Raw genomic sequence first — 17484 nt, 5'->3', positions numbered from 1 at the left:
TTTTTTGGTCTTGTCATGTGATTTTAGGACACAAAATCAATACAGATGCTCAATAAATGTAAAACTGCGCTCATTCTGTTTTTCAGACAACCTGCTACATTCTGGTCATCACCATTGCCAACATCGCGAACCTGGCCAGCACGGCTACGTCCATCACCATCCAGAGGGACTGGGTGGTGGTTGTGGCAGGTCAAGACAGCAGCAAGTTGGCAGGTCAGTGTTCTATACCCACTGCTGGCTTATCGCCGAATGTAGGCCTCGCGTGATCCGTTATCAGAACTAGTGGTGAAGACTTTGAACCCCGGATGCTGACTCACTCCCATTTTTTTTTTTTTAACCTTTTATGTTCTCACAGTTTTCTCCTGATTGTTATAAGCTATTTAAAAGATTTACTCACATGGTGCAAAACACTCTCAGCACTTTAAACTTGTTGACCCTTATCAATGTGCCGTGCTGGTGCCATCGTCCTGGTGTAAAAGCTACTCGACTATAAGGACAATCACTGTTTGAACATATTTCCTTTGACTAAATCAGTTGTAGAGAAACTGTTAATACTGACCGACATCTCCCTGCATTTTTGTGCCACACAGACATGAATGCCACGGTGCGGATTATCGACCAGCTGACCAACATCTTGGCTCCCATGTTGGTGGGCCAGATAATGGCCTTTGGCTCCCATTACATTGGCTGTGGCTTCATCTCTGGCTGGAACCTGTGCTCCATGTGTGTGGAGTACGCGCTGCTGTGGAAGGTCTACCAGAAGACGCCCGCGTTGGCCGTGAAAGCCGGACAAAAAGAGCAGCAGCAGCAGCAGCAGCAGCAGCAGGAGCTCAAACAGCTCAGCCCCACAAGAGGTAGCTGCAGTCATCTTGGGTTTCTGTCTTTTGAAGTTAAAGTCCTGGTAGAATTATGTATTTTATTCAGGTATCATGTCATTTATAGAGTTTGGATGTGTCTCATGGTCTGGACTGAATTATGACTAAATCTCTGCTTTTCTGCTGTTTCAAAGATCTGGAGAACGGCCAAAGTCCTGAAGAGTCGTCTCAGCCACTGATGAATGAAACCTCAGCGGTGGACAAGCCCGATTCCCCCAAGCAGAGCGGCTGTTGCTACCAGGTGGCCGAACCCCTGCGCACCTTCAAGTCCGGCTGGGTGGCCTACTACAACCAGAGCATTTTCTTTGCTGGCATGTCCCTGGCCTTCCTCTACATGACGGTGCTGGGCTTCGACTGCATCACCACGGGCTATGCCTACACGCAGGGCCTCAACGGCTCAGTGCTCAGCCTGCTGATGGGGGCATCGGCCGTCTCGGGCATCTGCGGCACCGTCGCCTTCACTTGGGTTCGCAAGAAGTGCGGCCTGATCCGCACGGGCTTCATCTCGGGTGTGGCCCAGCTGTCCTGCCTCATGTTGTGCGTCGTCTCCGTCTTCGCTCCCGGAAGCCCCTTCAACCTCAGAGTCTCCCCGTTCCAGGACATTTACTCCCACCTGATAGGAGAGAAGACGCTGCCTGAGGCGGAGCACAGCATTACCAGTGCTTTTACCAGTCTGAACATCACTACTGCCGCACCTGCTGAAGAGCATCCTCCGCCGTCCTACATGTCTGTTAGTCTGCTGTTTGCTGGCGTCATTGCTGCTAGAGTTGGTGAGTAACGTGCGTCCCCTTGTTTGTCATCCTGATCACGTGGTAGAAGTGGTTATCTAAATACTCGTGATGTTTCATCGGATGTAGCTGCAAGATGCACCATTAGAAGCAAAGTTGAAAGTGCAAATGATCAAGTTTATCTTTATTAGTTTTGTTGTGAAGGAAATGAGTGTGTGCTGGACTCAGTGTCAGCGCTTTATTGGCATGTTCACTTCCTTTCATAAGATTATACAATTTTGCAAATTACGACTTCCTAGAAGCGACTCAGGCAGGTTTACAGGATTATCTCATAACTGCCCGGAACATGTACGAGTCGACCACGGATGTCAGAGTAATATTTGCAACCTTTGATACCTGTGATACTGCCTGATAGCAGCTACTGTTGAGTTCTGAAGTTGTTTTTAATGCGGCTATAAAAATGCCATTAGTACTGACTGTTGACCTCCGTCTCATCCCCGCAGGTCTGTGGTCCTTTGACCTGACAGTGACCCAGCTCATCCAGGAGAATGTGATTGAGTCAGAGCGAGGTGTGATCAACGGCGTCCAGAACTCCATGAATTACCTCTTAGACCTTCTGCACTTCATCATGGTGATTCTGGCTCCGAACCCAGAGGCCTTCGGGCTCCTGGTCATCATCTCTGTCTCTTTTGTGGCCATGGGTCACATCATGTACTTTCGGTTTGCCTTCAAGAGCCTGGGCAGCCGCCTCTTCCTCTGCTGCTCGCCGGAGCAGAAGGTTGAGACGGATGACAGCCCCTCACTTCCCACCACCGTCTAACCCTGTTAAAGAGACTCTGTCCTGGGTACATACTTCTCAAGCCTTACCCTACCCCTGCATCTTATTTGTCCAACTAACATCACTGTCTGTAGCTGGCTGAATGCTAATGCTAACGAAACGAGTATGGTAACTTAACCCGCTATGCCTAGCTGTTCATAAAGCATTAATCATTAGCAGAAGGAGATGAGTAGAAAGCTTACAGTCACAGAATACTAATCTGTAGTGAGACTCTAGAGAAGGCAGGGTTTCTGTAACATTTTGAGTCAGATGAGAGCCTCAGCTTTTCGTCTGTGGATCCCTGCTCCTCAGCACATTACACGTGTCAGATAAGGATCCATCACTAATAGGCTCTATTCTGAGTGCTGTTAAAGGAATCAGGGGATACGGCACTGTAAAATATTCTCCTTCTAATTGCCTGGATCTAGCTGAAAAAGATTTATACAAGGTGCTTCAGCTAACAAAAGGGCAAAATGAGGTAGAAATGTTGCAGGGAAGCAGGCACTGAGGCTTGAATTAAAGGCGACGACCGTCTGAGATCCTAAAAGACAGAACGTCACGAGTTCATTGGTGCTGTAGCTGTGTCTGCTCACTGTTCTCTGAGAGCCTGCTTTTGGTTGCATCAGCTTACATATATACATATATACATGTATGATGAGCAGGTTTTGGGTGTCTTCCTCCTGAGGGGAGGAGGATACTTTTATTTAACCAAACACAAAACTGGGATCTAGTCTCTTTAATACGTCTTTATAAGGGTTACGCATTTAGCTGTATTTATTCAGGAAATGCAGACGGTGTTTTTTTTAAATAGTTGTATCATCAGTATTGTGTTTCTTGCAGTTGTGCCATATAAAACAAATGAGAAACCCTATGCACCCTTATCAATAGTTCTCAGTTACCAAAGTTGAAGTCCACAGGGCATAAAAGGAAGTGAGGGAAACCAGTAATCTCTGCATTCCAAATATATATTTTTACACCCGGTGAAAGCAGTTCAACCTTAATATATCTGAATATTTCTGAACACGCTTGGAGATTGTACTTAAATTTAATTTTTCAGGTAGTTTACATTAACAGTGTAATTTTGTCACCTTTTTTTTTTGATTTTCATGTTTAAGTTCTTTGGAGTGATTTCTCAATCGTGATTGTCGTTACTCAGGCACTTTATAAAGTGATTGACATCCGTCAGTAGACCTAATGCGTGATCAGGCATTAGTTCAATACTTTTTTGCACAAGGCTGAAGTCCTCACTCCCCCCGAGACCCCCTCCGACCCACCCACTGCACAATGCTATACCAGCCATGACAGGCTTTTTGTTGTGGGGGGGGGCAATGTGGTTTTAAGAAAAAGAAGGCACATAGTTCAGTCCACAGCGCCGGATATTCATGAGGAAAAAAATGATTCTAGCTCCTGTGAACCCTCCCCAGATTACCCCAGACACCCCCATTTCCTCCAAAAAACAAAAACAGCCAAGGAACTTAGTCAGCAATCCTTATCTGATATCATGTTCCTGCTTCAGATTGCCAACAAGCCTTTCGCTCTCATTGTTGTGAGCTTTTACAGTGGCACCGTTCCACTCAAGTCAAAGTTCTGCCACTGATGGCTTTGGCTTCACGGGTCCAGTCTAGTCATGAAATAGTACCTCACAAAAGCTTTTTTTTCTATGCTACTTTTTCCCGTGAAGTCATTTAACATCTTTATAAGAAAAAGACGTCTCAAAACTTTAGGATATTTACAAATGCTGGCGTCGTAGCAATGCCTACGATACGTAAAGCTTGGCGACATACAGACCGAGAAGGACTGTAGCAGTAAAACCCAAAGGTGCATTTTACTTCCTATGAATTTAACCTTTAATTTGTAAGAGGAATAATTTGATTTAATCTCTCAGAAGCTATAAAATATCACTGTCAAGATCTTCCCAAAGTACTTAGTATAGCTGTATCTACTGTTTGTGACCCTCAGTAATTCCCGACGCCTTATTGGAAAATAGCCTTGACAGCTGTTTAACGCACATACGTGGCTACTTGGAGACCGTTACTAGCCACACTTCAACTTAGAAAGCTAGCCAGTCCAGCCAAGATTTAAATGGTGGTGAAGGAAAAAAAAATATTTGGGTTGGAAACAGAGCTAGCCACACCAGATGTAAGAGAACAGAGGACCGCTTTTTCGCGGCACATTCCTGTGAAACCTTGTAGAGAAAATGGATGTCTGCAGGTGTGTCTCGAGGTGCAGGCTTACTGGGAACAGAGCTTCAAAATGTTCATGTTCCACCCTCAAAACCTCAGCTCTTAAAACAGCTGCTCTGCTGATTCAGGAAGATCACACATGGCCATAAAGTCTATATTTTTAATGTAAATAACATTCGCTGTGAGTCACTATAAACCTAATGTACAATTGGAAAAAATGTAAAACAAAATATATATATTGTGTATACTGTTGTTATGCTGTTTGTCTGAAAACTTTTTTTATTACAGGTTTTTATATACTTAGTGTTAATTGTGATTTTTTTGAAATTTGTTTTCAAAGCGATTACTGCATGTCATTTGAATACATCTGTATCATACGGCTTCAATCTGACAATATCTCTACACATGTGTATATATATATGCAGTATATCAGTGTTATTGTAGTTTGATAGACAAAAACATGAAATCATTAAGAAATCAGATTCATTTTTATGTACAATGATCGCACTCCACTGAATATGAGGACATTGGTACTGCTTGTATTGCATGAGGTCTCTTAAATAAAGAAAACCTTTGCAACTGCTTGTCTGGAAACTCTTCTGTGGGTGTGTATTATGTTCGCAGGTCTTTTTTGGCCTCAGTCTCGGGCTTGGCTGCTGCTGTGTGAGGTCACATACCACAGCAGAGTTAGCAGCTAATTTCCTCCCAGGAATCCCTTCTCTTTAGGCAGCCAGTGTTAAACTGACTGACTTTAAGCTGAGCTGGATGACCTGCACTTAAAGGGCTGCTGCAAAGACAAAGAGCCATCTGGGTTTGCACGGCGTGAGCAAGAAAGGAGGGTTTGAGCCTGAGGCATGATAGTGACTCGGCATTTTGTGCTCGTTTTAGCATTAAATGGACTTACATATGTCATTACTGCCATGCATTTAATCTACCTGCAGCCTAGTTAGGACCACTCAAAGGGATTTACACCAATTTACTGCTAATCGCTAAGATGGCGAATCAGTACAGCTGTACAGTTTTACATTTCTGCAGGCAGTTTGTGTGCACATCACAGATAAAAACTACCTCACATATTACCATCCCTTTTATTTGATCAGTGATATGCAGTGCTTAACAAATGTATTAGACCACCAACCAATGTCAGGTTTATGCCACAGCTTCCATAAATTAACAGCGTTGGTAATTACCAAAATCATTTCTTATGTTTCTGCAATGGTTAATACACCAGTATGTAGAAGCTCTTTAACCCAAATTATATTTTTAATCCATCCATCCATTATCTATACACCGCTTAATCCTCACGAGGGTCGCAGGGGGGCTGGAGCCCATCCCAGCCGATATTTTTAATGCTAAAATATAATTATTTTATTGTTGTCTGTGAATTTTCAAATACACTGTTTAAAAAAAAACCTGAAAAAATAGTAAAGCACATTATTATTTCTTGATTAAGATGTCAAATTTATAGTTATTTACTTGCATTCCTGAACAGAAGAGTTAGTTTTAGTGGTTGAATGTTATGCTTGATTAATTTCTCAGAGAAGCTCAGTGGCTCAGATTTGGGTATAAAAAGGTGAGTTCAGTTTGAAATTCCTCATTCCTGTCTTCTAAATGCTAAAACGTCAAGAGCTGAGTGCAAATTAAAGCACTTCATGATGCTGGATGCTCTCTCTCTCTCTCTCTCTCTCTATATATATATATATATATATATCAAGATCAAGTGGATCAAGTGGATCAAGTGGATCCACCCTGTGGATCAAGGCTTCCTCCCACACAGTCCAAAAACATGTTGAGGTTAATTGGTGATTCTAAATTGTCTCTAAGTGTGGCCCTGTGATAGACTGGCGACCTGTCCAGGGTGTCCCCTGCCTTCGCCTAAATCGGCTGGGATAGGCTCCAGCCCCCCCACGACCCTAGTGAGGATTAATATATACATATATATATTGTTCTTAACAAATTAGACAGGTGATCTAATAAATTTGTTAAGCACTGTACATTATAAAGGTTTATTCCATTTCGAACAGTAGTTAAAAACAAAAACACATGTAACCATAAAACTGATCTCTTTATTTATACACTTTAAAAACACAAACTTTCATTGTCTCCTTTTAAAGATTAAGACTGTTAATCATGACATGCTGAGATCTTTCTATGCTGAGTCTGCACTCTCAAAATGCACTTACTCTGTCAGCTGTATTCTAAGACATGTCTCACAATGATCTAATCTGTGTAGGGCCACCAACACACCTCGGATTCATCATGGCCCTGTGGATCAAGTTGGTCGCAGTGCCACAGATGCTCCATCAGGTTGAGATCTGGCAATTTTGGAGGCCAGATCAACACCCCAGGCTCTTGGTCATGTTCCTTGAGCTCCAGTTAGGTATTTGGTACTTATCACTTTAACGTCCACTTAACAGTGTGACGTTTCTGTGTAGATCCAAGATTTCCCAGCAGAACATTGCACTGTGTTGAGATAATCCATGTTATTCATTTCAACAGCCTTTTTTTTTTTAACGTTGTGGCCGATCAGCGTTTATCAGTTCAAGACAGAAGGTCAAAGCAAAAAAACAGGGTTCAGAGCCGTGACTCAGAGCTCTCACACCTGATGAACTGTATACTTGCGAGGGAAAAAAATGCTGCTGACTGTGTCAAAAGTCCAATGTACAGACATAAACTGGGACTCAAGATAAGTGCCGCAGTTGAGATATCATCCTTTTTATGTGCAAGATTTACAGTATCTTCTATAATAATAGGTATTCAGAGAAACAGACTTTATCAACAGTAAGCATGTAGGTTTGGTCAGTATCCTGTTTTCTTTTGATGAAGCTGCAGTTCCCAGTAAAAAAAAGAAAGAAAAAAAACTTTTGCTGTAATTTTCAAGGAAACATCAGTAATAATATTTAACCAATACTACAGCTGATAGGAAAAGTCAGATGTTAGAAGTCCATACATTGCTCAATTTCACAAGTCAGTCATTAGTCAGGTACGCTGTGTAGCATGCACAGCATTTTCCAGTGTATAATTACAGCAGTACACACTGGAACTTTACAGACTGTTGGTCTGGTGGTTGGTTACGTTAGTTTGCCCGAGGCAGGATAACCTTCTCAGTTGCTGGAGGATTTTTTGTCAACTTTTGGGGAAATCTGGTCATTTGAGTGAAATGATAAATTGCACATCTTTAAAGCCGGCACTTATCTCAACAAACATATAAAAACCAGACTAATCAACACAGTTTTTATGCTAAGCTAAGCTAACTGGCGATAGCTTCATATTTAAAGATACAGTTGAAACCAGAAGTTTACATACACTGACATAAAAACGACATAAAACCTTTTTTTTCTGTCACTGTCTGACATTAAATGAGATTAAACTTTAACAGTTTTAGGTCAGTTGGGATTACCAAAATTATTTATATTTGCTAAATACCAGAATAATGTGATAGAGAATTTTTTAGAGATTTTTTTTTATTACTTTCATTTAAAGTCAGAAGTTTACATACACTAAGATTGCTATGCCTTCAAACTGTTTGGGAAAGCCCAGATGATGATGTCATGGCTTTGGAAGCTTTTGATAGGTTAATTGGATAGTTTATTGGAGGCACACCTGTGGATGTATTGTAAGGCATACCTCAAACACACTGCTTTCATTGTAGCCAAGATATCAAGAAGAGAATTGTGGAACTCCACAAGTCTGCTTCATCCTTGGGTATAATTTCCTGATGCCTGAAGGTTCCACGTTCATCTGTTCAAACATTTATATGCAAGTCTAAACCTCATGGGAATGTGCAGCCATCATAGCGCTCAGGAAGAAGACAATTTCTGTGTCCCAGAGATGAAGTGTTTTGCTGCAAAATGTGCGTATCAACCCCAGAACAAAAGCTAAAGATCTTGTGAAGATGCTGGTGAAGCTGGTCAGAGTCATTATCCACAGTGAAACCAGTTCTGGACCGACATGGACTGAAAGGCTGCTCAGAGAGGAAGAAGACTTCAAGAGCAACATAAAAAAAGCCAGATTACAGTTTGCAAATACACACAGGGACAAAGACCTTCATTTGTGGAGACATGTCCTGTGGTCTGATGAAACTAAAACCGAACTGTTTGGCCATGATGACCATCGTTACATTTGGAGGGAAAAGGGTGAAGCTTGAAGCCTGAGAACACAATCCCTGCTGTGAAGTACAGGGGTGGCAGCATCATGTTGTGGGGGTGTTTTGCTGCATGAGGGACTGGTGCACTTCACAAAATAGATGGCATCATGAGGAAAGAAGATTATGTGGAAATATTGAGGAAACATCTCAAGACATCAGCCAGGAAGTTAAAGCTTTGGGCACTAATGGGTCTTCAGATGGACAACGACCCTCAGCATAGCGCCAGATTAATTACAAAGAGGCTTCAGGACAACAAAGTCCATGTTTTGGAGTGGCCATCACAAAGCCCTGAGCTAAAACAGGAAAAGTTTAGTTTGATTTAATGTCAGATAGAGAGAAAAAAAAGGTTATGTGGGTTTTTGTACGGTGTATGTAAACTTCTGGTTTCAACTGTATATATACAGACCTTCTGATTTGATTTATTTTCTGATGAAGATTCGTTTATTGTCACATTTCTGTGAAGGGGTTGTCTATGCAGGCATGTCTGTTGAGTATGTAGGTGAAGTAGACTCATAGATTAATACAGATGCCTTCCAGGAATTACTGTATTTCCCGCTCTCCTTTTCTCTTTGGTTCGAAGGTAGTTAATCACGATATTTTATCGTTCCAGGGCGTGCTTTACAATCTCTAGATCATATCAGGTCCATAAAAGTGCCTAATGCAGTTTAGGACCAGATGGTGATATATAGGATGACCCAGTTTGATCAGCAGCAACGAAATCACCAACGTCCGTCACACTCGCATCGTGACAGGACAGATTAGATGTGTCTTCAGCAGTAGGAGGCCCCGGAGCAGCAACAGCACCTGACTGAGAAAGGAACTGAAAATGCTGAGATGAAAGTGCACGGTCTTATCCAACCCTGGGAACAAAACGTGATCCTCGCCTTCAGGAAAAAAGCTTACTCAGGACTTCAGCACTCGTTACTCAAGAATCTGCGCGATCTGACTTTACAGCACCTATAACATGCTATTTCAGTTACACATAAAAAAAAAAAAATGTAGAGTTTACGATCTCAGGAGAAAAGCAGGGAGTAGCTAATATCAAAGATGTCGTCCTGACGTTTGTTGATGTCTTAATTCTGATCCTTTGATGTCAGTCATGCTTCAACAGCTTATACAATATGAGAAATATCACACACACACACCACACATGTAATCATTTGCATCCCATAATACTGGCAATGGAAAAAGGCTGCGAGTTTGGACTCTGGAATACACACTGATGTGTACAAAGGTTAGAGACGAGGCAAAGTCATTGAAGTTGGTAGCTTGAAGAAAACCTTTAATTTTTTTTTTTTTTATTAAACTTCAGTGTGTAGAAAAACAAGGTATGTATAAAAGTTTTCCATCCTGCCATTGGCCCTTGTGTGGAAACTGACTCACTGTGGATGCTTTTTTAACACGTATCAATAGCTACCAAAAATACTTCGATATACAAGCAACACCAACCAATCTATACAAATCTGAAAACAATAAATGATGGCAGAAGTATTTACTGTCCTGATGATGGCATCCCAAAACCATCTGTGGTGCTGCGTTTTTTGTTTTTTAGGACAGTGATGATCAAACAGTGGCATACAATTCAATATATTTGGAAGTGTCCTGATGGTTCTGACCATGTGGTCGTTGATCGCTTCACACTTTGTTCACAGGCCAGATTTTGTAAAAACGCAGTCAAGAGGTGGTGCAGATGTCTTGTTTACTCTCAGACCACTTGAGTTACAATACGCTGAAAGCTTAGTATGGAATTCTGGGCCATATTATGCCAAAAGAAATACTGTGTTCCCAGAGCACGGTGGGGATGCTTCTCTGCAGCAGGAACTCAGACTTTAGAGGGTAGCAAGTAAAAGGTTCCATATTGACAAAACCAATTTGAGAAGAATTGCAAGGAGTGATACGGACTCACAAGGGGTTGCCACTGCAGGAATATTTGCAACAGGGCTCTAGTGTGCACGTGGACAGACCACAGCATCACTTGTGATTAGTCAAACACAACAAATGAGGAACTGAGCTCACGTTGAACTTCTAGTGCAGCAGAAAGGGAAACTGCTGCACACCGTGTTTGGAAAGAATTTATTATCTAACAAGGCTACAACTGCAAATATGCACACACAGACTCACAGGAACAGTAATATTCGGGTGTAGCCAAGTCCTAATACCATAATACAGTCCAAAAAACTGCTTGTGAAGGACAATTTCCCTGCAACAGAGACTCCGCACTTTTAAACAAGAGAAACTGTGCAGAAACGTCTATTGTTCAAGTGGGTGAAACCAATAGATGTGTCCACATTGACTGACTTGAGGCCACCAAAGCAGCAACGACTTATGCATTCAAATATTTATCTTGTGTTTGAACAGAGATTTCTTTCCACTTGGGCACTTTGTTTTTCTTTTCCGGAAGGAATCCACTTGAAGACGATGCATGAAGCAAAAAAAAAAAATAGAAAACTTCCTGGTGGCTGGTGAAAACCTATTATGAGAGTCTATCTTTGTGCATAGTCATGTCTAGAAGTCCAGGAGGCCTGCCAGCCAGCTGCGGTCAAGTTTCTTCACCCTCCTCAGTTCTCTAGCCTGGGCTTTTGAGAGGGCAGGGGTGGGGGCAGCACACTCTGCTGACTGACCACTCACTGTCGCCTGCCCCGGCCTCGAGGTGCTGGCTTCCATTTCCTCCTCTGAATCCTCTTCCTCTTTCTCACTCTCCATTTCCTCCTCTGCATTTTTATTGGCCTCCCTGAAGCCATTCGAACACAAAGGGGGAAACAAATGGTTAATGACTCTGCATATTTTCAGACATAAACAACAAAGCCAACATTTTCCCATGTGCACCGATTTAGGCTGGATCTCAAGCTGCTGAACCCCGTGACGCCTCAGTTCCTCTGTTGTTTTGTCAAATCATGCTGATATTATTAGACCTACACACACATCCACATATCTATATATAATCTATATATCTGCATGTACGAGGTGTGTCAGAAAAGTTCCAGGACTGGTGTCACAAAAGATATATTTCAAACCAAAACTACAAGTTTTCCCCTTCGTAGTAATCCCCCTGGAGTCTAACACACTTTCCCAGCCTTCTCAGCCACGCCGTCATGCAGTCCTGGAAGGATTTTTCCAGGATCCTCTGCAGCTCCATCGTCACAGCCATCTTGATGTCATCCATGTCTTCAAAACGGGTCCCCTTGATGACCCCCTTGAGCTTGGGGAAGAGGAAACAATCCCACGGAGTCAGGTGGGGTGATTAGCGAGTTTGCTCCAGCACGGTGATGTTCTTCTCAGCCAGGAACTATGGGATGCTCAGGGCGTTGTGAGCAGGCACGTTGTCATGGTGAAGCAGCCACGACTTGTCCTGCCACAACTCTCACCTCTTCTCGCGCACTGAATGAAGCAAACGCTGCAGGATCTCTTTGTAAACATGCTGGCGGCTACTTTGAAGGGTAAAATTCGTAGTTTGGGTTTGAAATATATCTTTTGTGACACCAGTCCTGGAAGTAGACACGCCTCGTATACACACAGACAGACAGATAACTAGATGACATAAAGATTTTAATTAAATTGAAACTAAATATAGGTTATTAAACTAAAAAAAAGAAGAAAAAAAGACCCCCAGTGGTTGAACAACTGATATGCTATGTGTGTCAGGTTAATGTTGATTGTGTCATATTTAATGTTTATTATTGTTATTTCATTAATAATAACTAGTTGGACATGGATTCAGAAATCTTGCAGATTTTCTGAAGCTCGACAAAAGGCTTTCAGACGAGTAGATTACTGACCTGGGGTCTGTGATGGAGATGAGCAGGGACTGCACGAACATGGAGCAGAGGAAAGAAGTAGAGGGCAGGACGTGGGCTGGAGACTGCAGAAGCTGTTAGAGAGACAAGTCACGTCAAACCAATACGATAAGGCTAAAAAGATGTCTTTGTGTTGTAAAATGTAATGTTGATGCTTCTGTACAAGTAGAAATGCTCCGTGCTTGACTGAACTACCAACCTCCTTGACAGCAACAGAGCCCTGTGGTAAAGGTGTCCTCTCAGCAGAAAGGCTGCTCACTGGGTCTTGGCTTTCCTGTTGCTGATGTCTGTGTTTTCCCAGTAACAGGTAGAACGGCGTCATGGCGACGCTGTCGTCAATCACAAGCTTGGAGGAGGAACAAAATCACGTTAGGAAAAATACTCATGAAAATATGCCAACATAGGTGGGTCAGAAGTAAAGCTTCAACATAATGTTGGGATTTCTTTAAGTGGAGAGAGAGCAAGAGACAAAACACTCATATGGATTTTTGAAAAAAGCTGCATGAATCTGCAGAAGGTTTGTTTATTGGACACTTCTAGTACCACTTGCCAGGCACTGTAACTTTAGACAAGAATAATGGACTGGGCTTTCTGTGCTCCTTTCAGAAGAAGCAACAACTGAGCATAGACACCAGTCAGCTCACAGCTTTCATTTTGTTAGTTTTGATATGTTGTCCTTCGCTAGTTGCTATCACATATAAGCTCGGGTGGCTGTACAGCTTGAAAAAAATCCCTGTAAACATGCTTGGTATGCACCATTCTGAGGATTTAGGTAACAGCCCAAATATCTGCAACAGGCTCGTGCTGAGAAGTGTTTGGTGCACTGGTAAGCCTCACCTGTTTGCTGGAAGCCATGAGTCTGTCATCCTCTGCTTTGGTGGTGAACGTCATGAGGTCCTGCAGAGGAGAGTCACGTCAGCAAACAGCAGAAACACACAGAATGTGCAAAAGAAGTCACTAGTTTTACAGAAGCTCTATCAAATCAAATCGAACTTTGTTTGTATAGCACTCTTCATACACTAGAGCAACGCAGAGTGCTTTACGGCATTTAAAAACATCCTTCATGTAGGCACACACACACAAACAAACAAAAAACACATACATACACACACACCACTGGACTGAGGGAAGCATGGCATGGCACTGAGGATTGTGGTAAATGCTACCATTGGGGCTGTCCACACCGGGAGGAATCGCAGGCCATGACCACTGACCACTATATGTATATTAACATAACAGTAGTCCGATTTTTAACAAGGATTTTTTTTTTTTTTTTTTTTTGTGAGAAAATATGGAACTGAAAATCAAGAATACATTTGCTTCCTTCTTCCAGTCTTGACTGGATACACGTACTCATAATTGCAGTCACTTTGGATTTATCACTTCTCCAGAGAAAAATGTTTTCATCAAGTACCGCTTTAAGGTAATCTACAGCAAGGGGTAAAAAACAACGAATATCTTATCTCTTAACAAATTACACAGTTATGCCCCCAAGGCCAATCAGTAACTAACACGGCACTGTGTAAAAAAAAAAAAAAGAAAAAACCTCTAAGTGTAGTGCCTTGTTTGGACCACTCACTGCAATGCTTAAATTACTGGAGCACAGCTGTTTAATAAATTATTTAAAGGCCAAAACATGAACAAAATAACGAAAATATTTTTTAAAAATTGCATCCACAGAAAGTCCTTTTAAGTTTATTATCAGGAAAGTTCCTTCAGGTTCTGTTTTCTGCTTTTCCTCTGTAGTCCCTTGGAAGGGTAGCCTCATTAGTCAGCTGACATTTCAAAAAGGGAACAAAAAATGCTGATAACCTAAACAATGGATGTATTGAGGAGTCCTGGATACTGGTGCCTGCTTCATGAGCCCAAAAAGTCTTCAAGCTCCACATTTGCTTCCGCATCGCATCGATCTCACTTCTCACTTTGACTTTGCACAAGGGTTTGGGCTTTACAACATGAAACCTCCATGGATTAAACACTCATATTAATAACACCCAGTCTTGTGGGTGTTATTATGCTGATGCTGATCTACGGGGAAAATGGTTTGTTTGGTGGCAGGTGTTTTTATTACGAAACCCAGAGTGGCCACTGGGAAAATCAGCAAGAAGACTGAGTGGCAGCATTAGACCAACTCTCAACACATCCATGACCTGAATGCTTGACCCCCACATTGAGGGGCTCTGGTGGCTTCGTTACGTTGTGGGCGGCATTTTGCGGCCATGTTCACGTGTCCCCTTAGAGGAGAGAGTCACTGCAAATCAAACCCAAATAGTTCTGAGTGATCACCTTTATCCTATGCTGAAACATTTCTATGGTGATGGGTGTGGTCTCTTCCTGGATGACAATGCCTCCATCCGTAATCGTAAGGGGTTTACTTAATGTTTTAATGAAAAAAAATCTCATGCTGTGGCCTTTAAACACCAGATCTCAGCCTAACGGAACATCCATGGGAGATTTTAGACCAAATATCATTAAAACAGCAAATGAGGAAATATCTTAGGGAAGAATTTTGTTCTTCGCTGAAGCTGTTCTGATGGCACGTATTGGCCCAACACCTTATTTAGAACATTACTATTCTTTGTTGTCAATTAAACACAAGATATATGTCATTAAGGGGCTTCTTGACGGTGGTGTTTACCATGTGCTGTGTGAGAAAGTGAAGCTGAGAGCGGTTCAGCCACTGGCTGCTCTCTTCGCAGCTCTCCAACATCTTCTCCCTCGGGGCGAACACAGCGCGAGTCACAGTGCCTGAGCACACGGCCTTCTGGGAAAACAATGGCCGAGGCTCGCTGGGCTTGAACACAAACACTGAAAGCAGACAAGATAGAAAACCGTTTAAAAAAAATCACTAACATTGATTTTTGTGCTTCAGATAAGGAAGTGACAGATGACGCAGTGACAGAGGCCAAAGAGGAGCCACAATTTAATAACTGTAGTCATTCAAGATTTTTTCCACTAGAAGGGGCTTGTTTATGTTTATAGATAACTTATACAGAACAACTTTTAATTTTGTCAACAAGCAGCAGCTGTATGCTGGCTCCAAATCAGTTTGGAGAGGCATTCAGTACTTGGGAAAAACATTTGTATTTTTAGCTCTAGGGACAGCAGTGTATGTCAGTCCACCACTTGAATCTGTCTCAACAACTATTATACTGATTGTTGTCATGAATGTTATCTGCAGGACAAACTTTAACAGCTTTGGCGACTCCTGGACGTTTCATCGAGATTCACTATCAGTAGGGATGCACGATATATCAGCGACCACATCAGTATCGGCCAATATTAAGTGTTTTTTCCCATATGTTAGTATCGGTCCGATGAACAAATTCAGCCGATGTGAAAAACCAATGACTGTCTAACATCAGTGCCTTCGTCTCTACATTTGATGTTGCTGCTATTTCACAGATGTTTTTACTTAAATGGTCCTGGACTTCCCTGCCTTCGCCCTAAGTCGGCTGGGATAGGCTCCAGCCCCCCCGCGACCCTAGTGAGGATTAAGCGGTGTATAGAAAATGGATGGATGGATGGGTCCTGGACTTGAACGTTAAATATGTTTCACTTTTGTTACGTAATATAGAAGCTATGCAGTCTAATTTGGTATGGGCTTCTTTTGAATAGTTTTCACGTTCTCACAGTGCTTACCTATACGCATTTTTTGGTGAGAACAAAAATTGAATATCGACATCAGTAATATCGGTTTTCGATGATATCAGAAATCTCAATATCGGACATCGATATCGGCCAGAAATTTTAATATTGTGCATCACTAACTATCAGGTCAAAAATTTTAATTTGCCCAATAGTTTGATTCATGACTTCAACAGCTAATGACATTCCCATCCGTGCAAATTAGCAACTGCTAGCATGCTAACACATTAAAGTGTGAGGTTGTACGTAGAACCTGCTTACCATCAACCTATTAGCATCATCATTAGCTTGCACGCTTGTTGAAGCTGAGCCACTAGCACGACCGTTGACTTTTTGTCTTGAGAAAACATTCCTATATGGTTTATCTTATGGAGTTAAAGCACTGCATTCATGAGGCTATCAGTAAAACACTCCAGTAAAAACAATATACAGGTCAAAGCAGACGAGAGTTCTTTCTCAAATCTGACCTGTAGGACTGGAGGACTGACTGTGAAGTACCACTCAGGTCATATTTTTTAAAAACTGATTGCAAATATTGTTTTTCAATTGTGCTTTTAGGTGGGATTTAAATCAAATTTGGGCACCCGGTGTAAAGCTTACAGTCTGTGCATCCAGCTTGGCAGCAGAAGGCAGCCATGTTCTCAGAGAGGGGGTCAGCCAGCAGCAGGCTGATGTCCATGGAGGTGCTCCACTCCACTGGAGATGAAAGAAGAAAAGAGAAAATTAGAGTTAAATGTTGGTATTTGGACAGTAACTAATTCTAACTTTGCTTCTGTACATCACAGTGGGTTAGAAATGAAGCGATCAATTCGAGACTGAAGTGTGCTTGTTCAGCTTTAATTCAAAGGCTTCAACTAAAACATTATATTGAACAGTGACGGGAATACAGCCAGTTTTTTTCACAGGCCCAACAGTAATTTGACAACCTCATAATCATAAACTTATTTTTAATACTAAGAAGCTAATCCAGTGCTGCCAATGACTGCCTGACATCTGGAACCCATAAATGTGAGACGCTTTGCTTTCAGCTGCTGCTTGTTTGTGGATATGTCCTCCCTCAGTTTTGTCTTCCGTAAGTACAAAGTAGCTCAGTGGGTTTGACATTAAGTGACTGCCATTTAGGAACATTCTTTGCCTTCAGAAGCTCTTGGGTTGCCCTCGCATTAAGTTTTGGGTCATTACCCCCCTGTACTAAAGAAGTGCCTTCCTGTCAATTTGCAGCAGCTGACTGAATCTGAATAGAAAGCGGAGCTGTATACATTTTACAATTCATTCTGCTACTTTAATCGGCA

General features: G+C 42.1%; 2 protein-coding genes across 4 annotated transcripts in view; one reads left to right on the top strand and one right to left on the bottom strand.

Moving 5' to 3' along the window:
- Positions 1-15500, top strand: part of slc40a1 (solute carrier family 40 member 1) — an 18722-nt gene extending 3222 nt beyond the window's left edge. The window contains exons 5-9 of one of the 3 annotated variants that reach the window (XR_520710.1): positions 87-213; positions 591-854; positions 1010-1645; positions 2107-4368; positions 15490-15500. Coding sequence is in view for 1 of the 3 variants with exons in the window: in XM_008295077.1 (XP_008293299.1) it covers positions 87-213; positions 591-854; positions 1010-1645; positions 2107-2423 (1344 nt within the window). In the remaining 2 variants the exon portion in view is untranslated. Of the gene's footprint in view, positions 1-86; positions 214-590; positions 855-1009; positions 1646-2106; positions 5188-10091; positions 10104-15489 lie in introns of those variants that run through there. The other 2 variants (XR_520709.1, XM_008295077.1) reach the window with 2 other exon arrangements.
- The window catches only part of wdr75 (WD repeat domain 75), a 21032-nt gene continuing 13556 nt past the window's right edge, over positions 10009-17484 (bottom strand). Inside the window, exons 16-21 of the mRNA XM_008295078.1 lie at positions 16793-16888; positions 15183-15352; positions 13382-13441; positions 12744-12890; positions 12527-12618; positions 10009-11481 (exon numbers count right to left, since the gene is read on the bottom strand). Coding sequence (XP_008293300.1) covers positions 11256-11481; positions 12527-12618; positions 12744-12890; positions 13382-13441; positions 15183-15352; positions 16793-16888 — 791 coding nt within the window. The 3' untranslated portion in view covers positions 10009-11255. The remainder of the gene's footprint in view (positions 11482-12526; positions 12619-12743; positions 12891-13381; positions 13442-15182; positions 15353-16792; positions 16889-17484) is intronic.

The sequence above is a fragment of the Stegastes partitus genome, unplaced genomic scaffold (genome assembly GCF_000690725.1).
Source record: "Stegastes partitus isolate 25-593 unplaced genomic scaffold, Stegastes_partitus-1.0.2 Scaffold1018, whole genome shotgun sequence".
Lineage (NCBI taxonomy): Eukaryota > Metazoa > Chordata > Actinopteri > Pomacentridae > Stegastes > Stegastes partitus.
Note: the sequence above shows the minus strand (reverse complement) of the source record. Positions and strands in the feature narration are given on the sequence as shown.